The following is a 21,585-nucleotide window of genomic DNA, read 5'->3' on the forward strand; positions in this document are numbered from 1 at the left end:
TTAAAATACAAAATAGTGATCTACTCACCTTCCGACCGGCCCCGGAATCTGTTCCTCCTCTCCACGCTGCCGGCATCTTCCGTTCCCAGTACTGCTTTGTGCGAAATACCGCTGATGACGTCGCGCTCTCGCGAGAGTACGTCAGCAGCAGTCTTTGGCGCAAAGCATTACTGGGAACGGAAAATGCCGGCAGCGTGGAGAAGAGGGACAGATTCCGGGGGCCGTCGGATGGTAAGTATATCACATTTTTTATTTTAATCTCCCGCTGGCCATATTCTACAGTACCCGATGCTTTAGAATCGGGCCAGCAGCTAGTTATATTTATAATTGCCTTGTAATGTTTTCATTTCCTGTTTTGTCAAGATGTCACTGTATCCCAGAATTCCAAGCGGAGGAAGTTCACCGACCGCCATACTGGAACACCCAAGTGATGGGTGTCTCAATATGGAAACTGCTGCTGGTACCAACCTATTGCGTGATACCACCAGCGGAACACCGTCGCACCACACACACAGTCTATACGCCGTACGCACCACACACTCATTCACACACTCACACACTAACTCACACTCACTCACGCACTAACTCACTCACGCAGCCTCTTGTGCGGTACCACCAGTGGAACACCTTCACACTGCGCCTGAATGAATTCCACACAGGCGCAGTGAATCATTCGGCTGATCCCGGCGGCAGATGCGCGACGTGTCTACAGGCGGAGGAAGCCGGTCACATCAAAGGGGTTTTCCCACGAACGAAAGTTTATTTTAAAAATTGTCTGTGTCTGACCATGCACGGAGCATACCACATCTCCTGGGCAGGGGAGGAAGCAAAAGACAATACTGACATTACAGCAGGGGATCACAGAGGATTCATTTTGTGAGGTAAAATATTTCACTGACTGTTTTTAAACAATATTTTACCTGTATCCTCTGCGATCTCCTGCTGTAATGTCAGTATTGTCTTTTGCTTCCTCCCCTGCCCAGGAGCTGTGGTATGTTCTGTACACGGTCAGACACAGGGGTGAGAGAGAGAGCACAGGGGGGAGACAGCTCAAACGGGACAGCACATGAGGGGAGAACACAGCACAGGAAGGAGAGAGACAGCAGGCAAGGAGGATAGCACATGGGGTAGACAGGTCAAAGAAGAGAGCACAGACGGGAGAAGTCAGCATGTGGGAAAAGAGAGAGTGGATAGGTGGGTGAGCACATGGGGAGGGGGAGATTCTCAATGCTGCAAAGCCTGCCCCCATCGTGACATTACTGCCCTTCCGATGTGATAGCATACGGCCTCCATCTAGTATACTGTATATGTGCTTTATATGTGTGTGTATATATATATATATATATATATATATACACACACACACATACATGTGGGGAATTATATCCAGGGAGGCATTATTCATGCACAATTTATGCGAGGGGAATATACAGTTGTGCGCAAAAGTTTACATACCCCGGCAGAATTTTTTCTTTCTTGGCCTTTGAGTTGTCATTATGATTTAAAAAGAGAAAACACAGCAGTCTGACAACAAATGTCTTCACCCAACCACTAACCATGAGTGGAGAAAAAGTTTTGGTGTTATAATTCATATTCTCTGAAAAAAAGCCAAGCAACAATTCTGCCGGGGTATGTAAACTTTTGAGCACTACTATAAGTCCAGATTAAGTTAGTAAGTAAAACTGTGCTATAAGTGAAGGCTGCTAGGCAGACAAAGGAGGGTATTAGTATCAATACAAAAGCTGCATAAAGTGCATAGTGGTTTTGAGTCAATGTGTCTAAAAAGACTGCAACAATGACATTAACATGAGCATTCACCTGGGGCTGATACATATGATAAGTCCAGGGGCTGACACCTCATAAACAGATAAATATAGCAGCAAGTTACTAAAGCAGCAGTTAATAGCAGCAAAAAGGTAAATAAAGTGCATAGGCTGAAAGGGGTATGTGACCTGGCAGTGCAGTACAGATCCCTGATGCGCGTTTCGCGTGTTGCTTCTTCCTGGGGGGGGGGTTCCTGTGTAAATGGGTATACCTGTGGTGCTTTTATAGTGCTTTTAAACAGTGGTGGCAGTGTTTAAATTTGGCACTTGGGCCGATGGCCCTGGCGTGACGTCGCCGCCGATCGGCGTCACGTGACGCTGGTCCACACACACATCCGACACATCATGATGAAGGGGTGGAGTCAGCGGCAACACAGACACGTCTCCATGGAGACGGCCGGCCGGTAGTCAGGGGGAGCTGTTATGATAGAGTCACCGTAGGAGGCAGGCACAAAAAATAGAAGCGACGTCCAGAAAACCAGAGAAGTTGGCATTATCAGATTGCAGACCCCTGAACCTATCCACAACAACTAGCAGTAGCCGTGGGGGGTTCCTACAGTGCCCTAGACCCCTCGATCACAGCCGGAGAACTAAATAACCTAAAGACAGAAAAGGAAATCTCAACTGCCCCAGAGCAGACCCCAAAGCAAAAGGCAGCCCCCAACATATAATGACGGTGAAACAAGATGAAAAAACACTCACACAGATAGAAAAATAGGCTGAGCAAATGATGGGGCCCAATCTAACTAGACAGGACAGGAAAGGAAGGTTGCTGTCTGCAAAAACCCTATCAAAAACAAGCCAACCAGCTGATATGGAAAAAAGAACCAGAAGCAGCTAGGCTTCAAAACAATATCAGCGCTCAGGTATTTTCTGAAGACAAAGCTAAAGGAATTCAGCTCACCCCAGCAGGGAAAGGCAGAATTCCAGAAAAACAAAGCAAAACAAAATCAAAGCATAAATGCAAAAAGCAGAGCAAAAAAAACTTAGCTTTAGCAGAGCAGAAATTCAGTCTGGTCTCCAAGAATCCATCAGAGAAATCACCCGCAGGGCAGAAGGGCGTCGGCAGCCTTATATCCACTCAGTAACTCCACTCAGCCAGTCCTCATCATTAGACTCAGGTGCTTGATAATCAGGCTCAATACCTTTCTTCACCAGAAGAGGGAGTTCATCGGGCCTCAGTGGTGAAGGGGAAAATGAACTCACAACAGGGAGCGCACACTGCGAGTATGTGCACGGGGTGTATGGCGATGTGAGTCATTGATTGGAGCACACAGTATGTGAAGTGAGTACGTTGTACACAATGGGTGTGTAGTATACCCTGGCTAAAATGATTAGAGGTTGCTACAACTTGTATATAGAGGTGCACCTTTATATACAGTAGATATACAGGATCCACAATTCACAACAGGTGATATCACAGCTCACCTCATCCCCCTGTACAATGACTGATAACACCTCTATATACAGTAGATAACACAGGATCCACCATTGACAATAGGTGATGTCACAGCTCACCTCCTTCCCCTCTTGTACAATGACTGATAACAACTCTATATACAGTACATAACACAGGATCCACCATTCACAATAGGTGATATCACAGTTCACCTCCTCCTACTCCTGTACAATAAGTGATAACACCTCTATATACAGTAGATAACACAGGATCCACTGTTGTGAATTCTCTTTCTGGGCTCCCTCTGGTGGTTACTGAAGGTAGTGGAGCTGGTCAGATTGACAGAGGTGTTGCAAGTTCTCTTTCTAGGCTCCCTCTGGTGGTTACTGGAGGTAGTGGAGCTGGTCAGATTGACAGAGGCTTGCCACCTGATAATGATGATGACGATTGGAGATCTGGGATTTCTGACTGGTGTATTTAAGGCTAACTTCCTTCAATCCCTGCTGGTGATTTTCTTCCTGTGCCTTCTGAGGTCTGATGTCTCCTGCTTGGTTCCTGCATGGTTCAGCTAAGTGGTTCTTTTGCTAATCTCTTTGCATTTGATCTGATTTTGTCTATCTCTGCTTTGTGCAGGTGTGATGAACAGCCCACCGCTGCCACCAATATGTGAAGAACGGGCGGACCGCTGCCACCAAATTGCGATGGACAGCGGACCCTGTGCCACCAATAGGTCACGATCCCACCACCGACACGGATTTGTCAGTGGATGGAGGGCCGCGACGCACTGCTGGTACACGGCTATCACAGGCATAGTGGGGGCTTATCTTAGTTATCCCACCACCGGCACCACGTTACAAAAATACAGCAAGCTAATCTTGCTCTAACAATTTACCGCAGGGGGGTATTTTGGATGCCCCACCACTGCTAACAACCTTCCAAGAACTGCGGGGATTTATGTATATCCCACTTTCTCAGTTCCACTTTGGAACTCGCAGCTCTCCGGCGCCCCCCTTACCCTCAGGTCAGTCAGGGAATTGCACCTAGGATAATTAGTCGCCGGACGGGCTGCTTGTTGTGTACAGGCAACTAGACTACGGCAATAAGGGAATTATCAATGCTGTGGCCTCAACCACTCATTCAGCAATATAAGACCCTTCTGTACTGCCAGCTAGTCTCGCCAGCTGCGCACACCACGCTGCCACCAGCCACGCTTTACTTAATCAAAGAGTTAATTAAGAGGGTCCACGGCAAACCCCAAATTTGTAGCGATTATCTAAAAAAGGCGCATAGTTCGTTTCTTAGAGCATGGAGTCAAACTGATAATTTTACGATTTATTCCCCAAAGTCGGGCAGTGATTACAAGTACAAAAGTTGTAATAAATTGAGACATTACATATGTACAAATACAAATATAAAACAAAGGGATTAAAAGACAGAAAGTAACACTCACATGTGTTCAGTTGGTATCAAGCAGACCATGTGGAGGGAGAAGGCGGAGCAACACGTCTCCACTCATCTGCACGTCTTGTCAGTACGGATTCTGTAGCTCCAACTGACTGGAATTTGGTAGAGAATACCTATAGCCTAGGGTCTGTGACCTCACGAATAGAATAACTATATCTAAATGAGAAAAGCCCTTACCAACACACATAGGGCATCATTGTTTGTGATTTACCGAATAGAATCCGAAGACACCAAGCATGCCATAATTAAGACCCTCCATTTGGGAGCAATTCATATCTCAGTTTCTGGAAGTCCGAGAATCGTGAAACTTAGGGGTTTAGAAAGCTGGCTTCATTGCCTACACAGTGATATGATTATTATATCTCGACGGTGTATGGTTTTTGCGGTACAGTCTCTTTAATATCACCCATAGTTTCATTCAGCCACAGATCTGAGAACAAAGGAAATGCTTTCCCTTAACTAATTAGCATTCCCTTCTGTGGAGAGGGGCCAAATGTTATAGAGGAAGTGTCCTATTACCAGTGCGGGCACACAGCTGATAAGGAGAGGGGGGATGCTGCTGTGTGACAAGGCGATTTTCTGGAAAGAATTGAGGATTCTAGAAAGTTCTACCTTACAGACATTTTACATTACAGCGGGTCAGCTTGCTCCTGCTGGGGCTATGGTGGATCACCGCCCATATGTTACTGCTTGTGTCAGTTTGTCCTGTCCCCAGTTATATTGGTTTCTTTTTGCTTTGCTTTCAGTATATACCAGAGTGCTGATATAGTGGGGGCGAAGTCGTGTGACTTCAGTGTTTTTTTTTTTGTGCATCAAACGTGTTGGATTTTTCAAGGTTTTTTGGCGTGACTGCAGACAGTATCTTTCCTTTCCTGTCCTGTCTAGTCAGTGTGGGCCCCATCATTTGCTCAGTCTATTTTTCTGCCTGTGTTTGTGTTTTCATCTTGTCTCACCGACAATATATGTTTGGGGGCTATCTATTCCTTTGGGATCTGCTCCGGGGCAGTTTAGACTTCACCTTTCTTGCTTTAGGCTGAGTTATCTCTCCGGCTGTGCTGAGGCGAATAGGGCATCGGAGGTACGCTCCACGGCTACTGCTAGTTGTGTGGATAGGATCAGGGGTCTGCAATCCGCTTATTTGCCAACCTCTCTGGTGTTCTGGTCCTGCTATCCTCCTCGGTTACCCGGTCATAACAATCCACCATTCACAATAGATGATGTCACAGCTCACCTCCTCCTCCTGTACAATGACTGATAACACCTCTATATACAATAGATAACACAGGATCCACTATTCACAATAGGTGATGTCACAGCTCACCTCCTCCTATGTGACTGATAACACCTCTATATACAGTAGATGACACAGGACCCACCATTCACAATAGGTGATGTCACAGCTCACATCCTCCTCCTGTACAATGACTGATAACACCTCTATATACAGTAGATAACACAGGATCCACCATTCACAATAGGTGATGTCACAGCTCACCTCCTCCTCCTGTACAATGACTGATCACACCTCTATATACAGTAGATAACAAAGGACCCACCATTCACAATAGGTGATGTCACAGCTCACATCCTCCTCCTGTACAATGACTGATAATAACTCCTCTATATACAGTAGATAACATAAGATCCACTAAATTTCTAGGAATTGCAAAAATTAACAAGTGAGCTCTTTTGCAATTTTCAGAACTCTGTTACATATGAATGGAGTGATCGTGTCGCCTCCTCTCTCGCTCTGTTCTTGAGAAATATGCATTTACCAGTGGTGGGATCCACATATATCAGACATTTCGGGCTTATGCTGTGGATGAGCCTCAGATGTCCAAGGTGGGAAGGACCCTTTAGTCTATAAACACCTCCGAACCCTGATACATATTTCCTATCATCTAATACTTATACAAAGGGGACATGATGTCTTACTGATCGCTCAGGGTCTGACCACCGGGACCTCTGACAATCCCAAGAACGGGACTCAGTTCAAATAACTCATTAAAAAAATGACAAACTATTGTATTTTTAATTAAATAGAGTTTTATTTTTTATATATCAGATAATGCTAGGTTTTCAGATACGACTTTATAGGGGTATTTCCATCTGGGAAATTTAAGCCATTCCAGTAGGATATCCCATAAATGACCCATTGATGTATAAGGAATGGAGAGGAGGCCATGAACGCGAAGCTCTCGATTTCAATAGGTTCTCTGAAATTTGCCATGTAAGTAAATGGTGAAAGCTGCTGTTTTAATGATCACGATCCTCTGTCTCCACCATATAGTAACTGCGGATATCGATGTCATTCCTCCCCCGGAGCCGATCGTGGTTGGGTGTCTGGAGCAAACGGTGGCAATTTGTATTGTTACAGCAGACGAGCCTGCTGCAATTAACTGGAGGACCGGAGGCCTACCCTACAGCACACAAGAAAGGGTTATAAGACATGAAAACGGCATCGTCACCACCAGGAGCGAGCTGAGAATGATCCCAAAAAGTAGACTAAACGGAATCGAAGTGACCTGTATCTTACAACAGCACGAGAGGTGTGACATCCAGAACGCGAGGACGCTCACAATACAGAATATTCTCTGTAAGTATAGTCTGGTGAATACGGCCCAAAACACTCTTTTCTCTATCATTATTGTCAGTATTCTTACATTGAAGCAGATGATTTTACCTGATAATGTCTATTACTAGATTAATCACTCAAACAATAACTACTATAATACTGCTCCTATGTACAAGAATATAACTACTATAATACTGCTCCTATGTACAAGAATATAACTACTATAATACTGCCCCTATGTACCAGACTATAACTACTATAATACTGCTCCCTATGTACAAGAATATAACTACTATAATACTGCTCCTATATACAAGAATATAACTACTATAATACTGCTCCCTATGTACAAGAATATAACTACTATAATACTGCTCCCTATGTACAAGAATATATCTACTATAATACTGCTCCCTATGTACAAGAATATATCTACTATAATACTGTTCCTATATGTACAAGAATATAACTACTATAATACTGCCCCCTATGTACAAGAATATAACTACTATAATACTTCCCCTATGTACAAGAATATAACTACTATAATACTGCTCCTATATACAAGAATATAATTACTATAATACTGCTCCTATATACAAGAATATAATTACTATAATACTGCTCCTATATACAAGAATATAACTACTATAATACTTCCCCTATGTACAAGAATATAACTACTATAATACTGCTCCCTATGTACAAGAATATAACTACTATAATACTGCTCCCTATGTACAAGAATATAACTACTATAATACTGCTCCCTATGTACAAGAATATATCTACTATAATACTGCTCCTATATGTACAAGAATATAACTACTATAATACTGCCCCCTATGTACAAGAATATAACTACTATAATACTTCCCCTATGTACAAGAATATAACTACTATAATACTGCTCCTATATACAAGAATATAATTACTACAATACTGCTCCCTATGTACAAGAATATACTGTAACTACTATAATACTGCTCCCTATGTATAAGAATATAACTACTATAATACTGCTCTTTATGTACAAGAATATAACTACTATAATGCTGCCCCTATATACAAGAATATAGCTACTATAATACTGCTCCCTATGAACAAGAATATAACTACTATAATACTGCTCCTATATGCAAGAATATAGCTACTATAATACTGCTCCTATGTACAAGAATATAACTACTATAATACTGCTCCCTATGTACAAGAATATAACTACTATAATACTGCTCCTATGTACAAGAATATAACTACTATAATACTGCTCCCTATGCACAAGAATATAACTACTATAATACTGCTCCTATGTACAAGTATATAACTACTATAATACTGCTCCTATATACAAGTATATAACTACTATAATACTGCTCCTATGTACAAGAATATAACTACTATAATACTGCTCCCTATGCACAATAATATAACTACTATAATACTGCTCCTATGTACAAGAATATAACTACTATAATACTGCTCCTATGTACAAGAATATAACTACTATAATACTGGCCCTATGTACGAGAATATAACTACTATAATACTGCCCCTATGTACAAGAATATAACTACTATAATACTGCTCCTATATACAAGAATATAACTACTATAATACTGCTCCCTATGTATAATAATATAACTACTATAATACTGCTCCTTATGTACAAGAATATAACTACTATAATACTGCTCCCCTATGTACAAGAATATAACTACTTTAATGCTGCCCCTATATACAAGAATATAACTACTATAATACTGCTCCCTATGTACAAGAATATAACTACTATAATACTGCCCCTATGTACAAGAATATAACTACTATAATACTGCCCCCTATGTACAAGAATATAACTACTATAATACTGAGCCTATGTACAAGAATATAACTACTATAATACTGGCCCTATGTACAAGAATATAACTACTATAATACTGCTCCTATGTACAAGAATATAACTACTATAATACTGCCCTTATGTGCAAGAATATAACTACTATAATACTGCTCCTATATACAAGAATATAACTACTATAATACTGCCTCTATGTACAAGAATATAAGTACTATAATACTGCCCCAATATACAAGAATATAACTACTATAATACTGCCCCCTATATACAAGAATATAACTACTATAATACTGCTCTATGTACAAGAATATAACTACTATAATACTGCTCCTGTATACAAGAATATAACTACTATAATACTGCCCCTATGTGCAAGAATATAACTACTATAATACTGCCCCCTATGTACAAGAATATAACTACTATAATACTGCGCCTATGTACAAGAATATAACTACTATAATACTGCCCCTATGTACAAGAATATAACTACTATAATACTGCTCCCCTATGTACAAGAATATAACTACTATAATACTGCTCCTTATGTACAAGAATATAACTACTATAATACTGCTCCCCTATGTACAAGAATATAACTACTTTAATGCTGCCCCTATATACAAGAATATAACTACTATAATACTGCTCCCTATGTACAAGAATATAACTACTATAATACTGCCAATATGTACAAGAATATAACTACTATAATACTGCTCCTATATACAAGAATATAACTACTATAATACTGCTCCCTATGTACAAGAATATAACTACTATAATACTGCTCCCTATGTACAAGAATATAACTACTATAATACTGCCAATATGTACAAGAATATAACTACTATAATACTGCTCCCTATGTACAAGAATATAACTACTATAATACTGCCACAATGTACAAGAATATAACTACTATAATACTGTTCCTATATACAAGAATATAACTACTATAATACTGCCCCCTATGTACAAGAATATAACTACTATAATACTTCCCCTATGTACAAGAATATAACTACTATAATACTGCTCCTATATACAAGAATATAATTACTACAATACTGCTCCCTATGTACAAGAATATAACTACTATAATACTGCTCCCTATGTATAAGAATATAACTACTATAATACTGCTCTTTATGTACAAGAATATAACTACTATAATGCTGCCCCTATATACAAGAATATAGCTACTATAATACTGCTCCCTATGAACAAGAATATAACTACTATAATACTGCTTCTATATGCAAGAATATAGCTACTATAATACTGCTCCTATGTACAAGAATATAACTACTATAATACTGCTCCCTATGTACAAGAATCTAACTACTATAATACTGCTCCCTATGCACAAGAATATAACTACTATAATACTGCTCCTATGTACAAGTATATAACTACTATAATACTGCTCCTATATACAAGTATATAACTACTATAATACTGCTCCTATGTACAAGAATATAACTACTATAATACTGCTCCCTATGCACAAGAATATAACTACTATAATACTGCTCCTATGTACAGGAATATAACTACTATAATACTGCTCCTATGTACAAGAATATAACTACTATAATACTGGCCCTATGTACGAGAATATAACTACTATAATACTGCCCCATGTACAAGAATATAACTACTATAATACTGCTCCTATATACAAGAATATAACTACTATAATACTGCTCCCTATGTATAATAATATAACTACTATAATACTGCTCCTTATGTACAAGAATATAACTACTATAATACTGCTCCCCTATGTACAAGAATATAACTACTTTAATGCTGCCCCTATATACAAGAATATAACTACTATAATACTGCTCCCTATGTACAAGAATATAACTACTATAATACTGCCCCTATGTACAAGAATATAACTACTATAATACTGCCCCCTATGTACAAGAATATAACTACTATAATACTGAGCCTATGTACAAGAATATAACTACTATAATACTGGCCCTATGTACAAGAATATAACTACTATAATACTGCTCCTATGTACAAGAATATAACTACTATAATACTGCCCTTATGTGCAAGAATATAACTACTATAATACTGCTCCTATATACAAGAATATAACTACTATAATACTGCCTCTATGTACAAGAATATAAGTACTATAATACTGCCCCAATATACAAGAATATAACTACTATAATACTGCCCCCTATATACAAGAATATAACTACTATAATACTGCTCTATGTACAAGAATATAACTACTATAATACTGCTCCTGTATACAAGAATATAACTACTATAATACTGCCCCTATGTGCAAGAATATAACTACTATAATACTGCCCCCTATGTACAAGAATATAACTACTATAATACTGCGCCTATGTACAAGAATATAACTACTATAATACTGCCCCTATGTACAAGAATATAACTACTATAATACTGCGCTTATGTACAAGAATATACTGTAACTACTATAATACTGCGCATATGTACAAGAATATAACTACTATAATACTGCCCCCTATATACAAGAATATAACTACTATAATACTGCCCCCTATATACAAGAATATAACTACTATAATACTGCCCCTATGTACAAGGATATAACTACTATAATACTGCTCCTATATACAAGAATATGACTACTATAATACTGCCCCTATGTATAAGAATATAACTACTACAATACTGCGCTTATGTACAAGAATATAACTACTATAATACTGCCCCTATGTACAAGAATATGACTACTATAATACTGCCCCTATGTACAAGAATATAACTACTATAATACTGCGCCTATGTACAAGAATGTAACTACTATAATACTGTCCCTATGTACAAGAATATAACTACTATAATGCTGCTTGTATGTACAAGGATATAGAGCAGGTGAAATAAGTATTGAACACATCACCAGTTTTATAAGTAAATATATTTCTAAAGGTGCTAATGACATGAATTACTCACCAGATGTCCGTAACAACCCATCAAATCCACACAGACAAAGAAACCATAGATGTCCACAAATTAAGTTATGTGCAATAATGAGACATGACACAAGGAAAAAGTGTTGAACACATGAAGAAAGGAGGTGCAAAAAGCTCTGAAAAGTCATGCCACCAGCAGAAATCTAGCTATAACTAGAAAGCAAACCTGCCACTTAGTGAAAAATAATATGAGCTGGTTCAACTGATGGCCTATAAAAAGGTGTCTCATTACCGAGGTGCCACACAACAAACATCTCATGATGGGTATAACGAGTGAGCTGTCTCAGGACCTTCACAACCTTATTGTTGCCAAACATACTGATGGCATTGGCTACGGCAGAATTTCTAAACCACTCAAGGTACCAGTAAGCACTTTTGTTGCTATAATCCAGAAGTGGTAAGAACATCATTTCAGCATAAACCATCCTTAACCAGGTGCTACCCTCAAGATTTCACACAGTGGAGTGAAAATAATTATCAGAAGAGTTGTCCAGAAGCCAAGGACCAGCTGTGGAGAACTACAGAAAGACCTGGAATCAGCATTTAAAATTGCTTCAATGAAAACTATAAGTAATGCACTCAACCTCCATAGCCTGTATGCTGGCTCATCACACAAAATCTGTGGCCTGTATGCACGCTCACCATGCAAGACTCCATTACTGAGCAAAAAGCATGGTCAAGTGCGTTTAAAGTGTGCTCACCAACATTTACACAAACCTCTGAAATTCTGGGAGAGTATAGTCTGGTTAGATGAGACCAAAATTGAACTCTTTGGATGCCATAGTGCACAGGAGAAGGCCAAAAGGTACTGCAAACTACTCCAAATCTACCACTGAACTTTGGAGGAGGGAACATCATGGTGTGGCGCTGTTTTTCAGCATACGGCACTGGCAAGCAGCATATACAGTAATTGAAAGAAGAATGAATGGACAAATGTACTGAGACATCCTTGATGAAAATCCTCCATCATCTACCAGATTGATGAAGATGAAACAAGGGTGGACATTTCAGCAAGACCATGAACCCAAAGATACAGCCAAAGAAACTCTCAATTGGTTTCAGAGAAAGAAAATAAAGCGTCTAGAATGGCCGAGCCGATCACCAGACCTGAATTCGATAGAAAATGTATGTAATCAACTAACCCACGGGACCTTCAGGATGTGAAGAGTGTTTGTGTGGAAGATTAGGCCAAAATCACATCTGAGCAATGCCTGCGACTAGTCTCTCCATATGGGAGGCATCCTGAAGCTGTCATCACCAACAAAGGCTTTTTTTTTATGAAGTATTAAATAAATTTTAATAAGCGTGCTCAATACTTTTTCCCTGTGTAATTCCTCATTATTACACATAACTTAATTTATGGACATCTCTGGTTTGATGTCTTTGCCTGTGTGGATTGGATGGGTTGTTACCGACATCTGGTGAGAATTTCATGTCAATAGCATCTTTAGAAATATAAAAAAAAGAAGAAAAATATTCATCCTACCGTACATCAGTGTCCATATAGTCCATAAGCGGTCTGATGCCAGGAGATGTCCAGTGCGGTTCAACTGGCGCTATAAATCCAAATCCAAAAAAAAAAAAAGAGGGGGATCTCCAGCACCAAAATTGGTGAAAAAAGATCATAAGGACATATATGTCATAAGGACATGTAATATCTGTCGGAAACGCGTAAGGTAGCCTTGCCTGTCATGGTGGCTTATTAATATGATTTTAAAACCTTCCTAATAAAAGAGAGTTTTATCTTTTTTCACCAATTTTGGTGCTGGAGACCCCCCTCTTTTTTCCTTTTGGATTTGGATCTTTAGAAATATATTCACTTAGAAAATTGGTGATGTGTTCAATACTTATTTCACCCACTGTAAGGATGATAATACTGCCCCCTATATATAAATACTGTAATAAAGAGAAAAAATCTAGTAAAAACCAATATCCTCTAGTGCTGTTATATTCAACAACTGCAAATTCTCTGGAGGTCCCAGAAGGTTTTAAGCTCAAAGACAAGGTCGAGGTGAGGAGGCTAAAACCCCACCACCACTGAACAAGACACAGAAGTGGAAATGTCAAGCCTGGGCCAAGAAATATTTGAAGGCAGATTTTTCAATGGTTTTATGGACTGATGAGATAACAGTGACTCTAAATGGACTAAATAGATGAGTCTGTAGCTAGATCAGTAACGGGCACAGACCTCCACTTCAACTCAGACCCCAGGTGGTGGACACTGCTATGGGTTGAGATTATTGAAGATGACTTTTGGACATTTTCTGAAGATGGACTCAAGTCAAAATCAAGTTCCAAACCTACTGCTAGTTTTTAGATGACACTTTCTTCAGGCAGTGGTACAGTCAAGAAGTCTGCGGCTGTCAAGAAACCCAGGATTGTTCTACAGGACAAGATTCCATCATAGCATCAAAGTCTCCACAGCTTGGGACCAGGAAAGACCTTAAAGATAGAGAATAATGATCCAGCCGCATCCTGACCCAACCTAAACCCTAGTGAGAACTTGTGGCCCTTCTTACATGAGAGAGTTACGGTGAAGGAGAACAGTCCTCTCTCTTATCAGTGTCTGGAACTGTGGTTGGTGTTGCCCAAAAAAATGCTGAAAATAACATGCTCCATAGATGGAGCTTATGACTGTTACTGAGAAGATGGGTGGCCATACTACTGTATTGGTCACTAAGGTATTTTGTAAAGTGGCAGAAATTTATTCTTTTTACACTGAGGTGTTTGATTCTTATTCTTACTGTAACAGATGGAAAGAAAAAAATTGATGGAAAATTTTAACTTTTTCAGTTAGTTGCTCAATAGTTCTACACGCAGAGATATTTTTCTGAGAGAGACAAATTCCCACTGATACTTTCTTAACATTCAAGCTTATTAACCTTTGGACTGACGACAGCCATGGAGATGTTCAAAAATAAAAGTAATAATGATCAAAAATACAAACTTCCTAATAATTCTGCTCAAAGTGTGTGACTTTTTCTTCTGCTTTGCCTTTAGTTCCTCCAGAGATGGTGGACATTCATGAACTTACAAGTGGTGATGATTCGCTGCAGTTTTCATGTCATTCGGAGGCGAACCCACCGGCTGAGTACACTTGGAAGAAGTAAGTGACGGAACTTCTAGCGTTCACTTTACAGTTATGCCCTTTCATTGGGTGTTTGCGAAAAGAAAGATCCTTGATGTTTTTTTGCCATTTTTCAGACCAGTATTAATCATTTTGCTAAAATAACCGATGTACCACTGTCTGTAGCCGGGCCAATGAGGGATGTGACGGGTGGAACGTTGGCATCAGTACGGCTCAGTAAGACGTCCCCCGTTACGACTGTCGTCCCTGAGCAAATATCAAAACATAATCTTCCCCTGACACTGCAGGTATATAAAGGGTTACAAATGGACAAATTCCCGAGAACTGTGTCATACACCCCCCAAAAATGGTAAGTACAAGAGAAGGCGATTGGGTGTACAATCGGCACTGGTAACCCCATAAAGTCATATAAAGCCTTAATTTAAAGTGACAATACCTTTTTAAAATCAAAGTGAAGGAAAAAGCATTAAAAAACTTTAAAAAAGGCAAAACTGACTCTGATTCCACAAAAATATAAAAATGTTGAGATTCAACCCTTATCCTTTACAAAGATAAAAATAAAGAATAAATAGCAAATAAATAAGAAAACAAATAGCAAAAACTATTTCATGGCTACAAAAAAAAAAAGCCAAACCAAAAGATGGATGGAATGGACATTGTGCCAGGCCTGCTAATCAGAAAAGGTGCTGGGGAGGTAGGAGGGGGACAACAGGGCTCTAGTCTGGCGGTCACAGACCACCAACGTGGCCACTGGACCAGGGTCTGACGGATCTTTATGTTCGTCTCTATGGCACATGATCATTGTAACCAAGACAGCAATGACCAGTTGGGACCGCTGTATTGCTGGTGATGGGTGAGGGAGATAATTCACAGGTATTTCATATAATTCCTTAAGGTGTGAAAAAAATGAAACCTGGGTCAACCCCTCTAAGCCCACGTTCACACGTTCAGTATTTGACATCAGTATTTGAAAGCGGCACCCGGAAGAAGTGAAAGCTGAGGCTGCGCTCTGAAGTCCTCCGGGTGTAAGTTACATCCGAAGTAAGGGAGAGGGAAGAGGCCGAGATTCCATTTTGGTGTAATCTATGTGATGAATCGGCCCCATGGTTTTATTTACACGTCGTGGTCAATTTGCAATTTTTTTCTTGTCAGTTTTGCAAGATCAAAACAAAAATCGCATCATGACCACAATGTGTGAATATAGCCCAACACTTTCTATACACGAAGCTCATTGTTAAGGTGGAAACTCACTGGCTGTCTCTCATATGTTACTGTATTATAGGGGAGACGAAGATATTGTCTCCCGGATGTCAACTGTGATTCTTCCAAGAGAAGCTGAATCGGGATTGTATAAGTGTGAGGCAAAGAACTATCTGGGAGTCAACACCGGAAACCTGCAGATCATGGTAAGTTCTTGGTGTACCCTGAAAATCAGATAATAGCAATGCAGCCTAAGACTGTGATAATGACTGTGCTGGTATAACCTGGGGATCTTCTGTATGTACTTATATATGCAAATTATACCAGCTACTTCTATACGAAAATAATCCCAAGTTATACCAGCTGTACATATATAATTATATACAGGAGATGCCCAGGTTATACCAGCTGTACATATATAATTATACATAGGAAGTACCCAGATTATACCAACTGTACATATATAATTATATACAGGAGATGCCCAGGTTATACCAGCTGTACATATATAATTATATACAGGAGATGTCCAGGTTATACCAGCTGCACATACCGTATTTTTCGCTTTATAAGACGCTCTGGATTATAAGACGCACCCCAAATTTTGAGGAGAAAAATAGGAAAAAAACTTTATTTTTAATAAAATGGTGGTGCATCTTATAATCCATGCGTCTTATTGCTTTCCAGGGGTGGTGATGGAGGAGGCCGGAGTGGAACATTGCTGCTGGGATGAGGGGGTGTTTTGATGTGCAGCGTGCCGCTGCCGGTGTCTGTTACTGCCGCCGCCCTCTGTCCCCTGATGCTTGCCACCACCGCTGCACTCTGTCCCCCAGTGCTTGCCACCACCGCCACGCTGTCCCCCGGTGCCTGCTTGCCACCACCGCCGCGCTCTCCCCCGGTTCTTACCGCCACCACCGCGCTCTGTCCCCCCGGTGTTTGCCGCCATCGCCGCGCTCTGTCCCGTTCTGAGGGTACTTGCCGCGGCACTCTGTGCCCTGATGCTGCCGCTGCGCTGTCCGCCACCGCCGCGCTCCTGTCCCCCGGTGGTTTCTTCTGCCCCACCGCCGCCGCCGCGCTCTGTCCCGTTCAGCGTGGGGGGGTCTCTGTCGCTCCATGCCTGCTTTCTTCCTGGAAAATGGCCGCCGCGCATGCGCAGACGGACATCTCGGCACTGAAATCTCGGGAGATCTCCCGAGATTTCAGTGCCGAGATGTCCGTCTGCGCATGCGCGGCGGCCATTTTCCAGGGAGAAAGCAGGCATGGAGCGACAGAGACCCCCCCACGCTGAACGGGACAGAGCGCGGCGGCGGCGGTGGGGCGGAAGAAACCACCGGGGGACAGGAGCGCGGCGGTGGCGGACAGCGCAGCGGCAGCATCAGGGCACAGAGTGCCGCGGCAAGTACCCTCAGTGGCAGCGCAAATGTATATCCTCTTTGTAAGACGCACCCCCTTTTTCCCCTCAATTTTGGGGGAAAAAAAGTGCGTCTTACAAAGCGGAAAATACGGTATATAATTATATACAGGAGATACCCAGGTTATACCAGCTGTACATATATAATTATATACAGGAGATGCCCAGGTTATACCAGCTGTACATATAGAATTATATACAGGAGATGCCCAGGTTATACCAGCTGTACATATATAATTATATACAGGAGATACCCAGATTATATCAGCTGTACATATATAATTATATACAGGAGATGGCCAGGTTATACCAGCTGTACATATATAATTATATACAGGAGATGCCCAGGTTATACCAGCTGTACATATATAATTATATACAGGAGATGCCCAGGTTATACCAGCTGTACATATATAATTATATACAGGAGATACCCAGGTTATGCCAGCTGTACATATATAATTATATACAGGAGATGCCCAGGTTATACCAGCTGTACATATATAATTATATGCAGGAGATTCCCAGGTTATACCAGCTGTACATATATAATTATATACAGGAGATGCCCAGGTTACACCAGCTGTACATATATAATTATATACAGGAGATGCCCAGGTTACGCCAGCTGTACATATATAATTATATACAGGAGATGCCCAGGTTATACCAGCTGTACATATATAATTATATACAGGAGATTCCCAGGTTATACCAGCTGTACATATATAATTATATACAGGAGATGCCCAGGTTACACCAGCTGTACATATATAATTATATACAGGAGATGCCCAGGTTATACCAGCTGTACATATATAATTATATACAGGAGATGCCCAGGTTATACCAGCTGTACATATATAATTATATACAGGAGATGCCCAGGTTATACCAGCTGTTCATATATAATTATATACAGGAGATGCCCAGGTTATACCGGCTGTACATATATAATTATAAACAGGAGATGACCAGGTTATTCCAGCTGTACATATATAATTATATACAGGAGATACCCAGGTTATACCAGCTGTACATATATAATTATATACAGGAGATGCCCAGGTTATACCAGCTGTACATATATAATTATATACAGGAGATGCCCGGGTTATACCAGCTGTACATATATAATTATATACAGGAGATGCCCAGGTTATACCAGCTGTACATATATAATTATATACAGGAGATGCCCAGGTTATACCGGCTATACATATATAATTATATACAGGAGATACCCAGGTTATACCAGCTGTACATATATAATTATATACAGGAGATGCCCAGGTTATACCAGCTGTACATATATAATTATATACAGGAGATGCCCAGGTTATACCAGCTGTACATATATAATTATATACAGGAGATGCCCAGGTTATACCAGCTGTACATATATAATTATATACAGGAGATGCCCAGGTTATACCAAGTGTACATATATAATTATATACAGGAGATGCCCAGGTTATACCGGCTGTACATATATAATTATATACAGGAGATGCCCAGGTTATACCAGCTGTACATACTGTATATAATTATATACAGGTGGTGCCCAGGTTATACCAGCTGTACATATATAATCATATACAGGAGATGCCCAGGTTATACCAGCTGTACATATATAATTTATATACAGGAGATGCCCAGGTTATACCAGTTGTACATATATAATTACATACAGAAGATTCCCAGGTTACACCAGCTATATACGGCATATATACGGTAATTATATACAGTTTTGCTGAAAAGTTTATATACCCCGGCAGAGTTTTTGCTTTCTTGGCCTTTTTTCAGAGAATATGAATGATAACACCAAAACTCTTTCTCCACTCATGGTTATTGGTTGGGTGATGCCATTTACTGTCAAAATATTGTGTTTTCTCTTTTTAAATCATAATGACAACCCAAAACATCCAAATGATTCTGATCAAAAGTTCACATACCCCATTTCTTAATACTGTGTATTGCCCCCTCTAACATCAATGACAGCTTGAAGTCTTTTGTGGTAGTTGTGGATGAGGTTCTTTATTTTCTCAGATGGTAAAGCTGCCCACTCTTCTTGGCAAAAAGCCTCCAGTTCCTGTAAATTCCTGGGCTACTATCATGAACTGCGCGCTTGAGATCTCCTGAGTAGCTCAATAATATGGAGGTCAGGAGACTGAGATGGTCACTCCAGAACCTTCACTTTGTTCTGCTGTAGCCAATGACAGGTCGAATTGGCCTTGTGTTTTGTATTGTTGTCATGTTGGAACATCCAAGTACGCCCAATACGCAGTTTCCGGGCTGATGACTGCAAATTTGCCTCCAGTATTTGCTGATAACGTGCTGCTTTCATCTTTCCTTCAACTTTGACCAAGTTTCCTGTGCGTTTGTAGCTCACACATCCCCAAAATATCAGCGATCCACCTCTATGCTTTACAGTAGGAATGGTGTTCCTTTCATCATAGGCCTTGTTGACCTCTCTCCAAATGTACCGTTTATGGTTGTAGCCAAAAAGTACAATTTTGGTCTCATCACTCCAAATTACCTTGTTTCAGAAGTTTTGAGGCTTGTCTCTGTGCTGTTTTGCGTATTGTAGGTGAGATACTTTGTTGCATTTGCACAGTAATGACTTTCTTCTGGCGACTCGACCATGCTGCCAATTTTTCCTCAAGTTCCTCCTTATTGTGCATCTTGAAACAGCGACACCGCTAGTTTTCAGAGAGTCCAGTATTTCAGCTGATGTTATTTGTGGGTTTATCTTTGCATCCCGAACAATTTTTCTCGCAGTTATGGACAAAAATTGTATTAGTCTACCTGACCATGGTTTTGTTTTTACAGAGCCCCTGATTTTCCATTTTGTTAATCACAGTTTTAAAGCCGCTGCCTTTTATTATCAATTTCTTGGATATCTTTTTGTATCCCTTTCCTGTTTTATACAATTCCACTACCTTTTCCCATAGATCCGTTGACAATTCTGTTGCTTTCCCCATGACTCACAATACAGAAATGTCAGTGGCTGGATGGAAGATGCAAGAGTCTGTCTGGATCCCAGAAACTCACTCAGCTGTTATGCACACACACTGATTACATGCAAACAGGTCACAGGTGAGGATGTTAACGTTAGTAGCCATTCAAACCCATTTGTGTCAACTTCTGTGCATGATATCAGGCCAAAATCACCAGGGTATGTGAACTTTTGATCAGGGTCATTTGGATGTTTTGGGTTGTCATTATGAGTTAAAAAGAGAAAACACAGTAGTTTGACAGTAAATGGCCTCACCCAACCACTAACCATGAGTGGAGAAAAAGTTTGGGTGTTATCATTCATATTCCTGAAAAAAGGCCAAGAAAGCAAAAATTGTGCCGGGATATGTAAACTTTTGAGCACAACTGTGTGTGTATATATATATATATATATATATATATATATATATATATATATATACATAGTGTTCCCAGGGTTTACCAGTTGTATGTATATTATTATATACAGTGAGCAAAAATAGCAGTGCAGTCTTCATTCGGTGATGCAATGTCTTCTAGGGCAGTAGCCAAAAAAGTCCTGTGTCTGCATAATATTCCCTGATTTTGCCTGTGCACTGATGTGTATGCAGGGTAAATTGGTATGCACATTGTCAAACTAGAATCACAGAATCATAGAATGGTAGAGTTGGAAGGGACCTCCTGGGCCATCTGGTCCAACCCCCTGCTCAAAGCAGGATTCACTAAATCATCCCAGACAGATGTCTGTCCAGCCTCTGTTTGAAG

General features: G+C 40.2%; 1 protein-coding gene across 1 annotated transcript in view; it reads left to right on the forward strand.

The window, feature by feature from the left end:
- LOC141091511 (nectin-3-like protein) overlaps positions 1-21,585 on the forward strand; it is a 40,869-nt gene that overhangs the window by 18,489 nt on the left and 795 nt on the right. Inside the window, exons 2-4 of the mRNA XM_073577140.1 lie at positions 6,977-7,282; positions 15,125-15,230; positions 16,495-16,618. Coding sequence (XP_073433241.1) covers positions 6,977-7,282; positions 15,125-15,230; positions 16,495-16,618 — 536 coding nt within the window. The remainder of the gene's footprint in view (positions 1-6,976; positions 7,283-15,124; positions 15,231-16,494; positions 16,619-21,585) is intronic.

The sequence above is a fragment of the Dendrobates tinctorius genome, unplaced genomic scaffold (genome assembly GCF_039654945.1).
Source record: "Dendrobates tinctorius isolate UK_male_01 unplaced genomic scaffold, ASM3965494v1 ptg000054l, whole genome shotgun sequence".
NCBI classification, from domain to species: Eukaryota; Metazoa; Chordata; class Amphibia; order Anura; family Dendrobatidae; genus Dendrobates; species Dendrobates tinctorius.